Here is a 13642-nt window from a genome sequence, read left to right on the forward strand (position 1 = left end):
ATGAAATAATTCCCTATAGGCAGTGTTGGCAAGTAACTTAAGTAATATACTACTTTCAGTAATATTATTCGTTTTTTCCAGTAATATGTAACTTAACTAGTTACTTTCACATTTTGAGTAATAATATTACATTTACTTTTTTCCAAAAGTAATATTATTACTATTTTCACGAGCCTTGGTGGAACTGTGGGTTTGAGTGTTTATTTATAATGGTAGACTGGATAGGGGTCGAGTTGCTTTGAAGACTGCTGATCCGCTCTAGATCTAGACTCTAGAGCGGATACGGAAACGATGCACACTCGTCGGTACGTATGTGTGAAGTATCGGATGCAGAAGGGTGGGCCTTAAATGCACGACATGCACTGCAGGGCCTGCTATATTGCCCTATAGCACTTTGTTTATTTTTTGTGACCAATTTATATATATTTTTAAGCAACTATAGCATTTGTTTGCTTTAATAAACAACAGAAGTTATTCAAAGATTGCATTTCATTATCTTTTGCCCAGGTGTGGTTTTCATTTAGACTGTAATTAATTAATTCATACACAGTAAAAGTCTTAGTGTTCATTTAGTTAAAATGAGTGTACAAATGGACCCATCATCATGTGTACACTATACAGTACACGTTTTAGAGTTAAATAAACACTGCAGAATAGGGGAGGGGGGGACTGCTAATGTTGAAAATGCAAAGTAAGACTTTTGGGGACAAAATATGCAATTACTGGAGGCGAGAGAACAAAGTAAAGTAATAAGTAACTAGTTACTTTTCTCAGGGAGTAATAAGTAGTGTAACTTTATTCCTTTTTTTTAAAGTAATAAGTAATAAGTAGTTAGTTAAAGTAATATTTTGCCAACACTGCCTATAGGACTCAGGAATGCTGGTCTGTGCCAAGCACAAAGCTGCATTCATCAAGCTTTTTATCACACCTGTCTTATATTTTTAAATCTTTTCTGCTATCCTCTTCTAAATATGTCCGTTTGTCATATCCTGCCTTAACCCCCAGATAACCACTGATCTCTCAATGAAAGCTAAGTCATTTCCTCCATGTGCCAGCGCACACTGTGATGATGATTACAGAGTTATCACAGAAGCGGAAATTCCTCCCAACAAATCCCAAAGTAGTACCCTGGTAGCACGGATACCTCACATGAACCACGAGAAGGGACCAGAGACCGAGAGACCATGAGTGCCTATTATCTTTAGAGAAACGCACCATTAGACTTTAGCACATGATGTACTGTATCGTTTAGGTAGGAGTGTAGGGGATAATTAGGCTGTCCTCATACCCCTGTGGTACTGTATGGTGCAATGTTTCATTGGAGCAACAGATAGGCGATTAGTCGCCACAAAGTTCCACTCAGAGGCGACCTTCCTCAAGAAAAAGAGACATGAAGAATTGGTAATTGAAGATGGGAAGCAGATCACGTGCTTTTCTAGACATGGCGTGAACACACACTAAAGTTTAAGACATTGTCGTGAGCAGTAGGTGTGTGTGGCGACATGTAGGTAGGTGCATTACAGTTCTCAGAGTTTAAGCCAGAGACCGAAGGGGTAGGGTTGGATTCAGATCAAAACTATGATCGTGAGGTGATGAACTCACCTGCTAAAAGAACTCTAGTGTCTTGACATGGAATCTCTCTCTCTCTCTCTACCGGTATGTGATAATCTTGGGCTTCGACTCACTTGGTTCGGTTGAATTGTTTAGTTAGAATTTTCAGGCCCATTGCACTCTAAATACTACCTACAGTCAGCACCTACTTGTCATGCACGTCTACTGCTGCTCACAACAGTTGAAACAATGTGTCTTTGACCGGAAACTGTAGTGATTCATCTTCCTCCAAGTCTGCCCAATGCTGTTTATGCAAAGTTAGGCAGCGTACCCTGAAGTGCCAGGGTCAGTGAGGTACAGAGAGAGGGTCAATGCACCCAGGGCACCTCACACTGACTACTAATCACCCAATTTAGATCTTTCCCCTGCCAAAGCGAATCTCTCAAAGTGTCAGTGGACTGTCAGACTTAAGCTACATGTCTATTAATATTCTCTTCAGAGGGAGAGAATAGGGTCTCACTCAGTGGAAAAAACTCTGCCCTGCCATCCATCAAAGGGTAATGCCTCCTGCAAGTTCTTTTTAGTTGAGACACAGTGACAGGTCTGTTATGCCAGAAGATGGAGAGGAAAAAGAGCATGTGTCCTTAAACTACAAAAGAGAAATGAAGGTTAATTTTTTTGACCAGCTTTCATAATTAGAATGTCCCATTTTGTTGTGATGGAGATGTCCGCATTGCTGCCCTCTGTGTGTGTCTTGGAAACCTCAATGAGATTAAGTAAATTAGATCTGATGCTACTGGCTAGATTAAATGCCATCACTCACTAAATGATTGAGTTTAAAAATAGCTCTGTCCCTGAAGTTTAGTTCACTTTTTTGGGTTGGATACGAGTCATACGACCTTGTTCTCACCAAGTTGGACATTATGGCCCGTTGGCTCTACACCAAAAGGGCATATGGTAAACAGCCAATGAGCTAATGCCAGATGACAGTGAGATCGACTCCAATCTGTTTTCCCTTGTGCTTCGCTCCACAGGAAGAGGAACTGGTCAGGGACAGCCGCGGGATCTACTTCCGGGGTTACGGACTAGGTCACTGCCTCCAGACCAAGGATGGCACGGCCATAGAGTCGACCAGTACAGTCTTCAGTGCTCCGCCCCCGGTGACCATCCACGATGGGGAGGCCCTGCGCAAGCGCTTTGTGGACCAGGCCAAGCGCATTGACACCATATCCAGAGCCTTCTTTCCCCTCAGCTTCCTCATATTCAACATCTTCTACTGGATTACCTACAAAGTGCTGCGCCACGAGGACGTCCATGCAAACTTGTAATACCCCCATGCCTCCACCTTAATGATAATTGCTACGTTTCGGTTTCTCTCACGTTTTCTTCTCCGGACCGAAACTGCCTGTCAGATCTACATTAGTGAATGAAGATGAAGTGTGTCAGAGGCATACCTGCCGTCCATGATATAAACTCAGGTGCGTCCTCAGGATCTTAACGAGTGTGTTTAAGCCTAAAGTGAAACCGTGTGGATTCAGGCTGGAATCGCCGTTTGTGAATTGCGTTTTGTGTATCTATCTTGTTTTGATATACCTGGATTACAACAAAGACAAAACACGTCTGGTCATTCTGAGCTTGTGACATTTGTTATGACATGATGGCCAATAGTGGAGAGAGCTCAATGTTGGCCCTGGCCGGATAAAACATAGTAACTTGAATTTTGACACTGCGCATCTTTGAATGAATGTTTTTGAAAATTGAAGATAATGGCTTTTTTACACCATTAGATTGCCAAACAAATGGGGATGTGGGGGTGGGGGGCACAGGGTCTTTGATATTTATTGGGTATTTAATGGGTGGTGATAATTCATTTTAACTACTCATGACAAGAGATTATATATATATATATAACAGTGTTAACTGTACATAAAGCTGTTCATTGATCGCACAGAGCACAAAAATGTATTACCTTTTGTCTAAATTTAAATAAATTGTTATTCTGCCAGGAAATGACAGCTACTTTTGGTCATCTTTACCCAAACCCTTCTCCATATTATCTATGTGTATAAATGGCCTCCCTTGAGAGAAGACTACAGTCGGCAAGCCTGGTATTGCCAGACTAATTTGTCTGATTTACAGTGGGGCATGCTTAGACGAGGAGAGTGATTCTGAGACAACTTAAGAAATTCTCCACGCACAGATTTACAGTGTCATATGCACAATTGCATTTCTATTGCCGTTCTCCATTAGACCCCATCATCTCCAGATCCCATTAGGGACGGAGGAAAACATTAAATGAAAGCTGCATTTCAAATCTTGTAATGTTTGAATCCCAGCGAATGCTAAATCAGTAATCATCAGCTCACATCAGCAATTCCTCCTCTTTTCTTGGGCTTTTTCTCTGAGCTTGTACATTTTGGAGACACAAATTGACGTGACGGCTCTTCAGAGGAATCACCGACATCCCTGAGAAAATGGTACAAAAGACCCCAATTGTTTTCCAGTCCCCCAGAGTAGCTGTGACGGTGCGGAGATGCAGAGGGAGGGAGAGGGCATCACCAGCCAGGGAGGACGAGTGGCTTTTTTAATGGGAAATCAGAGGGTTGTTTTTATCAGCTAATGAGTTTGAAAAGGGGTTGGTGTTCCACTGCTAATCCAATGAATTCAGACTAGCTACTGCCTCCGCATACACTGTCCCTTTTTTGGGAGACCAGGCATTCCTAATCAACTCCTTCATATTATGGTTCCCTGTGGAGAGAACTGTGTGTGTGTGTGTGTGTGTGTGTGTGTGTGTGTGTGTGTGTGTGTGTGTGTGTGTGTGTGTGTGTGTGTGTGTGTGTGTGTGTGAGAGAGAGAGAGAGAGAGAAAGAGTTTGTGTGTGTGTGTGTGTGTGTGTGTGTGTGTGTGTGTGTGTGTGTGTGTGTGTGTGTGTGTGTGTGTGTGTGTGTGTGTGTGTGTGTGTGTGCATCCTCAGTGAGATTTTACAAACATACCTGCGTCATTCCATCCATGTTCCAACTGTGTGATAACCTTTACATATCTGACAGCTAATACACAAGATATTGTTGTGGCTGATGTGGAGTCCAGAGAAGTGTCTGTATTAGAGATGGCTTGCACCTTTGACCACAGCCTAGAGAAGACTTTATGACCAAGGTGATTCAATTTAAATATCAACCACTTCTGCATACCATCTCAGAGCTGGGCTATATAGTGCAGACTATTTGTCTTTATATTTGGTAGCCTAATTGTTGGGTTCAAACAACTTGGGCTGCCCAAAAAGGAGGCAAAAAGGCTGGCAAAGTATTGTGTCTGCTATAATTGGCAGCCGTCATATACTGTATGGCAGAGACGTTGTTACTTATATCCATAGAGTACTGAGTGACATGCCTATTGTACCTTGAAAGCACATGGCATGATTTTGTAAGTGTAACTCCAATGCACCTATAATTATTTGTGTCCTTGTATGCATCTCCTTTGTGTGGACATAAATAAATGGTTTGTGTGTGTGGTGTTTGCGTGCGTGTGTGCATGCGTTCTCTGTATTGTCATATCATTCTGTATTGTCATTCTCTGCACTGTCTGCGATATTGTCGTCAATGTTTACGTTTCGTTCAGCGATCCATATAGTACAGTAGTCTCAGTATAGGATGAGAAACCAGAAGCATATGCTTCTGGTGAACAATAGAACGTTTGATGATAGATGTGGACATACAGTAGATGTGTGCCAACTAGAGGAGACGACACAGTGCCTCCAGTGCTTGACATATTCACTTAAGTCCTTTCATACTTGCAGCAGCTGACAGCCTAAGTACATTTCTGAAAAGGAATCAGAGGGCAAAAAGGAAACGTCAGAAAGATTAGTTATTGTGTATTGTGTGTTCTCCTCCTGGGGGAAAAATGTCCTGATGGCTAAAGTTCCATAAACAAAGAGGAGGGTAACTGTCTCAGAAAGCCAAATGTAGGCCTTTGAGACATTTCAAGGCAGTCTGTCCTGGATTAAAATGACTCACTATAAGTATATAGATATTAATGCAATAAGAACAATTTGTATTGTATGTTTGTAAAGCGCGTTTGAACATTGGTGTTATTTTGAACAGTATGCAAATTAATGTTGAGGTTGGGTTTGATTGATTGACTTTTACTTTATTAACAGTTTGCAGAAAAGGTAGTGTTACGAATTATATAAAAGCTGCTAAAAAGGATAAAAGGACTTATTTTCATTGTGGACCTGTGGATTCAACTCATCGAGGCATTTAAAGACAAACAATAATATCATCATTGGCATCCGTCAGTCTCGAGAGGCACGTTCTGGATAGGGGTTCTTCTGGATAGGGGTTCTTCTGGATAGGGGTTCTTCTGCTTTTGGTGCAGTGTCCAAAAAATGCTAATTGCATTACATGGACTTTGCATATAGATTGCAAATTGCATACATCTATTCTACTGTCTACCACCCACCTTTGACAGGAATCTATAAACCTCAAATTAATAGCTTCTATCTATGAAATCTATACACTTACAGGGGGGTAATTAATATACCACAATATTTCCAAATCCTGACTTTAATTATAGCTATTACCTTCACAGGCACAACAGGGAATGTTGAAACAAGAATGAACCAGAGCAGCCTCTTTCAATGTACATCCAACACTGCCGTTTAAAGCACGCTGACACTTTTGTGTCATTCTAAAGGACGATTTATACTTTGTCACATGATGGTGTCGCACACCAAAAATAACTGATGTACAAACTCACTATGCGGGCGCGAATGCGGCGGCATGCAATTCAAGCTTTTGCGCCTGCTATTTTCTCCATGCAACACGGCCATAAATTAAGCATAAGAGGCTTTTCTAAATCTGCAATCCTTGACTGACATGCACAAAATAGGCCTAGATGCTTCTCTGGCACTTTACTCCCTCTGGGGACTCGGTCCCCATCTCCCACAAGGATCCTCACATCTTGGTGAGTCCTGACGAGATGGAAACGTTAACGGATTCCAATAAAGAATCAGTCTTCAGAGATTCTCTGGCATAGGACAGCACTGCTACAGACCTTCTCCTTGACAAGCCATCTGGATCCATGAGCTAACTTTCATTAAGTCCCAGGAGGGTGAGAACTTCTCAAAAAGACAAGGATGTCTTTTCTTTTTTGTCCATGTACCTCAAGGAAGAGGAAACCACAGATATATCAAACTGTCTAATCTATAAAGCAATCTTCCACTGGAATGGAGTACCAAATGAGAATATTATTTATTCATTATTCCACCAGGCAAGCTTTCATACAGCACTTCATCCTATGCGGTATTATATTCATCGACCAAGACGTGTTTGATACATATGTTGAAAGTCATGTGATCGTCCATCGATGCTTATGTTCATTAATACGAGATGAAGAGTGTTTGATGAAGCTGTTGTTGGTCAACATGGCCTTGCCGTCTCCCTGGGGGATAATAATCAACATGCTCCCTGCTCCTCATCTCAGTTGAATGTCAATGGTGCCAAAGCTAAAACTGATGTGTGAGGTCCTGAGGACAATCAATATGTCGGTCCCTCTGAAGTTCTGAACATCAGCCTCCTGCTCTGTCACACACACATGTGTTATACAAAATGAATGTTCAGCCCATGGACACGGGTCGTCATCCCCATGCTGGCTTGTGGTGGACATTTCTGTCATACAAAATGGATAGACAAACACAGCTCTGTAACTCTGAGAGTGTACGAATCAGAATCACAATCAGTTGTATTGTCACTTCCACAATACACACTGGGCTTACAGGGAAGCAAAATACTGTTCTCCACAACTCCTGGTGCTTCACATTATGAAAGAGGCAAAGCTGTGGGGTCCATTTGGTTCCCATTTGTACACTCAGAATTATAGTGGTCCTTGTAAATAAAATGTTTGAGAGAACCACTGGACTCCTAATGTTCCATACAGGAGTAGCGCACAGTAATTCAATTTCATACATATTCTGAAGAAAACCTGGGGACTGACATTCAGTAATTGAGCATTAAGATCAAAATAAGATAACATTATAATGGTGTGAATGCCCCATTGCCTGCATGCGCATGGATCACGGTACAAGCACACCATGTTGTGAAACAATGATCAGCAAGCACTATGTTCCGTTGCCAATGTGAGCTTTCAGTCAGTACATTTTCTATTTTCCTGCCCACTAGTTACCATCTTGCCAGTCTGATTTTGATGTTTCCTTCAATGTAGAACGTATCATAGTAGAACCAGGGATTCTGACAGCAATCGTCGTGTTTTTGTCCCAATACCACATTTCTATGTTCTGAGAGACATTGACAGTAAATGCACAGATTGTTACAACGTTACAAGCCAGACATTTGACAGTGCCAGCCAGCATCAAGGCCTCGGCACACGTATATGCGACCAATAATCATGTGTCTCCCAAGACTATTCATGTATAATCAGTGGTGGAAAGTACTTTTACTTAAGTACTGTACTGTAACATTTTGAGGTATTTGTACTTTACTTGAGTATTTCCAATTTCCAGTACTTGTACTTCTACTCCACTACATCTCAGAGCCACAATTTGTACTTTTACTCCTTTACAATTATTTGAAAACTTTAGTTACTAGATACTTTGGAGATTTTAATTTTGATTAGAAAACATACATTAACCACTTCAACCCTATACATTTCGGCCATTTGAGAATGGCCACAAAAATAGCCACAAAAATAGCCACAATATGCTTCGCGTTGCAACGCATTGTGAGCTTGTAGATCTGCTATTTTCAATCAATTTTGTACACATTTTTAACTTGTGAAATGGCACATTCTGCACAATGAGTACTTTTACTTTTAGTACTTTAAGTACATTTTGATGCTGATACTTTTGTACTTTTACTGAAGTACATTTTCAATTCCGTACTTTTACTTGTAACAAAGTAGTTCTAAATTGCAGTATTGGTACTTTTACGTAAGTAAAACAATTGAGTACTTTTTCCACCACTGCTGTAGAGCTAGGGAGAAGTGCCAGGAGAAAACGTTGCTTTTGACAGTGATATATGAATGAGGAAATGCTACATGTCACCCTCTAAATATACGAGCGTAAACACAAGGAACTACTTGCTCCACACTGTATTATGAATGTAAACCTTTGGAATGCCACCCAGGGATATAGGATATCCAGTAGATACCCTACCAGGGTAAATATATACCATTCACAGTGGCCACTTTAGCAATTGGAATATCAAAGCTTTAAACTTTTTAACAAAACTTTTTTCCACTGGTGACCACGAGGCATTGTTTTTCCAGATTGCCCATCCAAAAACAAAGCTCATCACATGACAAAGTATATAGGGCTTAAAAGACCAATTCACGACTTATCTTCATATTATAAATGGTCCTCACTAATGTTCATGATAAAATTGCACAATTGTACTCTACTCAGTCTGTGTCTCATAGGAGGGCTGTGGGCAGTTCAGAAACGCGCCCACCAGTGACATCATCATTAGGCAGATTTATTTTAAACAATAATTGTTTAAACAATATTTAGATTTGTATTATCGTGAGAACGGTGGCTTCCATTTTCGCATTGCAACTTTTCAGGAATAGAAAGCCTGCAGTTTCTACTAGCTTGGATTCCCCATCGATGATGAGATTGACGCAGACGTGCTTTATTTGAGTGCACATGCAATAAAGAAGTGGTTGGCATGAAACTTTAGGAACACAGGGATTCAGAAGCACTGAAACATGTATTAGCTGACACGCTGGAATATTGACAACTCAGTGGAAAGACAGGTAAACATTTGCCAGAAATAGCCAAACTACAAGCTTGGGTCCCGTTGTGAGCTTGTGCGTAGATCTATTTCTGGGCGAAGAGATTTGGTGTAGAAGGAAACGAGCAGATAAAAGTACAGAGCTAACTAGCTTTCAGTATAGAGAGTTTAAGTGGTTAAGACAGTAATTAAACATAATGTCCAATGCAAAGGCAGGAGTGTGTGGTGCGATAGGTTATAAACCAGGGGTTCCCAAACTTTTTTGGCCCAGGTACCCCTTGGGGGGAAGAATTTTTTCCAAGTACCCCGGGCCTCATCCTCGCAACACCGATAAGCCTATTTGCAACGTTACATTTAGATGCCATTGGAACTATTTGTATTAAAACTTTTCAATCAAAGTCACAACACATTTATTTAAGATCTTAGAATAGATGTAGACCTATTTGACAGTGCAGAAACATAATTGCCTTCCTTGATGCATCAATTAAGCGTCAACGACCATAAGCTGGTCAGTCATGACATTCAGCCTCTACAGCAATCTAACTGAAAGTGACTGCATGGAGTCTTTCATTTCTATCCAAAGGCCATTGAATGATGGAATATGATTAAGGATTACTGTGATTATGGTAAGCTCACATATCAATATCACACATTCCATAATTCACTGGCAACAAAAAACTGAATTATTTCGCCTGGCTATGCGTTGCGGACCCCCAGACAACAGAGAGAAAGAGACCGAAAGAGACAGAGGCCCTGACACATTTAATACTTAATTGGTACCATCTGTAACTGAAATCATGCTTGTTTTGAATTGTTCAACTGTTTTCAGTCTAAGTTTACGATTGAGCAATGAGATGGAGGAGATACTAAACGATTCCAACTCGTTAAATCTGAGTGATATTCAAGAGTAAGCCATGAGCCTACTTACTGTAACAGTTTCAAACAAATAATAGACCGTGACCGGTGCGATCAAACACAAACGACAATTACAACAACAAAGAAAATGACAAATTCCTGCCTCTGTATTTCTGCATGTCTTTTGAAGTCTATCGGACTATCTTAAAATGCCACAACACGAAACCATTACAGCGACAGAAACCTATTACAGGAGGCACTATATGCACATGCAGGCTCTTCTCAGAATCTCTGAAAACAGAGGAAACCATTTCCCTGGTGTCTTCTGCCTCATCCGTCAAACCCTAACCCCAAGGCTATAGTGGCTTAAAAGCCTGGATAATTGATGGTGCCTGGAGGTCACAAAGAGACAATATTTGTACCTAGATTCCTGATGCTCGCCGCAGCTTGTTGAGAGAGACAGTAGAAGAGGAGGAGGAAGCCACTCTGGCTATACGTTGTGACATCACATAGCATCATTTCACCTGCTCTTTTTGCACTAGCTGAGATTTAAATTATTCTGCTAGAGTCCCACACACACGCGCATACAAACATGCACACGCACACTCGCACACACACCTTCATACGGACATCCCTCACAGAAGAGCAGCCATGAACGATGAATGTAAACAAAGCGATGATGCCACACAGAGTAGACATGTTGCTCTGTGTCTACCATCTCTGCATGATTCAGATGGAGGCATGATGCCAGGCTACAGTAGCAATTGCATCATTCACCAGAGGATGGCAATTTTGCACGACTTTTTTCCAAGTGATAGCGAGCCATTCAGTCGGCAAACATTGCTCTACAAGTGCACTTTACTTTTCAGAATACTTATGTATATTTCTTAAATCCCCTGTGGTTTATCATCCAAGAGAAATAGCGCAGCTTTAAGACGGGTGCGACAACATGGCGAACACGGTGGCACACTATAACTTTAGTGTCTAAGTTGTCTGTGAACATGCAAAACAAGGGATTATCATCTATTCTTGTTCAGTCCCTCTGAGTCTCAACAGTGAGTAACTTGCTGAAGACAGCTTAGATTTAGACCGAATTAAATATTTATATGGCAGTGATTTACTTTTTGTATTACTCAAAATACAGTTTAACCACAAAATGTGTCAGTTGCAACACTGCACTTCAAATGCAGTGTGGCCATTGCATTTACTCTGGCGTTGTGACGGCAGGTGCCACGAGCAGGAGATAGGCCTAGATACTCCTCTCAATGAAACAGTTGTTCAGCCACAGTTTCCCGCTCTTGGCTCATAAATAGCAGCACATGAATAAAGTGATGTAATTGTAACCACTTGAACCCTGGCATCCCTAAACACGTTGTGTTGTCCTTGTAGATCAACTATTTTCCACAAAGTAAAAAAAGAAAAAGAAAAAGAGGAAATGGGCCGTACAGTACAGAGCCGACACGGGTCAACTAAGTATTAGTTAACTAAGGGGTTTAAGTAGTTAAAACCAGTGGTGGAAACTGGAAAGTAACTTTTACTTAATTACTTTACTTAAGTAGGCCTATAATAAGTACAAGAACAATTTTGAGGTATTTGTACTTTACTACAGGGGAGATATGAGACTTTTAATGGACCAGGCAGAGGCTCTGAGGCACTACTGCTACATGTGTGTGTGCGTGCACGTGCACACGCACAATGGAGTTCAGCAAAGATGCACCACATGGCATGTCCTCCTCTCTCCCCCATCTCCTCTCAGCCAACAAGCTCCCAAAATGTACCTGCTCACACATGCACTGCTCAACCGCGTGTCCGTCCCTCATCCACCCCAGTTCCAGGTCTGCAATCCTCTCTCTCTCTCCCCCGCTGCTATTTAAGTAAACAGAGGATTTGCTCTGCCTCCCCACTCTGCGCTGTCCGTCAGGCACGGCTCACACTGGTGTTAAAGCCCAGGAGAGCAGGCGAGGGAGACAGCTCTGTGCCGCTTTACACTGCCGCGCTGACACCGATTCAGTGATGTAGGTAGGCTGGGAGAGGGCCAGCCAGGAGGGAAATAATTATTTTTCCCTGGGAGATGGCGGTGTGTGTGCACGGATGAAGGAGAACAGATACGTGTACATGTGCAGGTGCACAAGGATGTGTGTGCGCGTGCGTATGAGAGTCAAATATTCTCAGCACTCAGAGGGTTAAGTTTTTTTTTTTTTTTAAGATTTGTTTTTTGCGGCTTACGCCTTTTATTGGTTTTTGAAGGGACAGACAGTAGGCTGACAGGAAACGGGAGAGAGATGGGGGGATGACATGCAGTAAAGGCCGTGTCGGGTCCGGGAGTCGAACCCGCGGCACACTGCGACTGGATTACCAGCCTTTCTGCAGAAAAAAGTGTGTGTGTGTGTGTGTGTGTGTGTGTGTGTGTGTGTGTGTGTGTGTGTGTGTGTGTGTGTGTGTGTGTGTGTGTGTGTGTGTGTGTGCGTGTGAGCGTGAGCGTGCGGTGGCGAAAGGGTTTGTTCTCTCATTCCTCTTCACAACCATCTCCAGAGTGATGACCATTACTGGGTCTCCCGCTGACTGCTTGTCAAACCAACACTTGATGTTTTTTAAGGAGTGTCTGAAGTCTGGGTCCCATTTGGTAGGACGTCCAGCTCCGTCTTTTTCAGCGACAGACGTCAAGAAGCGCTCAGGGTTTTCACAATGTGTTTATGAAGTATTGTAAAGTGTGGTCACACATACAAGCAATGTGCTTCCGCGGCACCAAGTCACATTGCACAGACCTGTTATAATTATACCACTAACATTGCACAGGTTATGCTACAGATATTGTACAAACATACACACATGAGTCCAAATGGGGTGGCCCGTGCATACGCTGGTTAGACATCCTAACAGTCCGGGGCGCCCGCTGGCCAAGTGGTCCAGGTGCATGCCACATACCTGACAGCACGTCGTTCATGACGACCTTTGCGGCAAGTCTCTCCCCCTCTTTACTGTCCATCTTTACTTGATACTATCAATAAGCAAAAAATAAAAGACATCCTAATAGTCCGACAAGCATTAGTTTGACAACACCTCGTTCCCGACATGCACTGTCGGTTACAACTGAACTAACCCATGCTACGGGTTAAAACTCACCCGTGGCTCCCGACTTGCACGGGAGGTTAAAACGAACCCGTGGCTCCCGACATGCGTGGTAGTTTACAACTAAACTGTGGCTTCCTGTGAGGTTGTGTTTTGGGTCGGACTCATGACTCTAGGACTGTTGGTGTTGGTACGTCTGTCCAAATAACATGAACAAGGAGTAATGCACAACAGCACTGGATACCAGCACTCATAGTCTAACCACTGCAGCATACTACAAAAAAGGTTTAACTAGTACACACTTTGTGTACGCAGAAACTAGGTTGAATACATTCATCCATTCATCCTCCAGACTTATTTGCCCGGTATGAAAACCGCAGAAGTTCTTCTCAAACCATGTGAGACAGTCATATTCTATCAATGGT

At 42.1% G+C, this 13642-nt stretch overlaps 1 protein-coding gene across 2 annotated transcripts in view; it reads left to right on the top strand.

Annotated features, from left to right (window-relative positions):
- glra4a (glycine receptor, alpha 4a) overlaps positions 1-3492 on the top strand; it is a 63036-nt gene extending 59544 nt beyond the window's left edge. For both annotated transcript variants that reach the window (XM_083786580.1, XM_083786581.1), the window contains exon 9: positions 2586-3492. In XM_083786580.1, coding sequence (XP_083642706.1) covers positions 2586-2879 — 294 coding nt within the window. In that variant the 3' untranslated portion in view covers positions 2880-3492. The remainder of the gene's footprint in view (positions 1-2585) is intronic.
- The last annotated feature ends 10150 nt before the right edge of the window (positions 3493-13642 follow it).

The sequence above is a fragment of the Protomyctophum parallelum genome (genome assembly GCF_964188405.1).
Source record: "Protomyctophum parallelum genome assembly, chromosome: 16".
Classification (NCBI taxonomy): domain Eukaryota; kingdom Metazoa; phylum Chordata; class Actinopteri; order Myctophiformes; family Myctophidae; genus Protomyctophum; species Protomyctophum parallelum.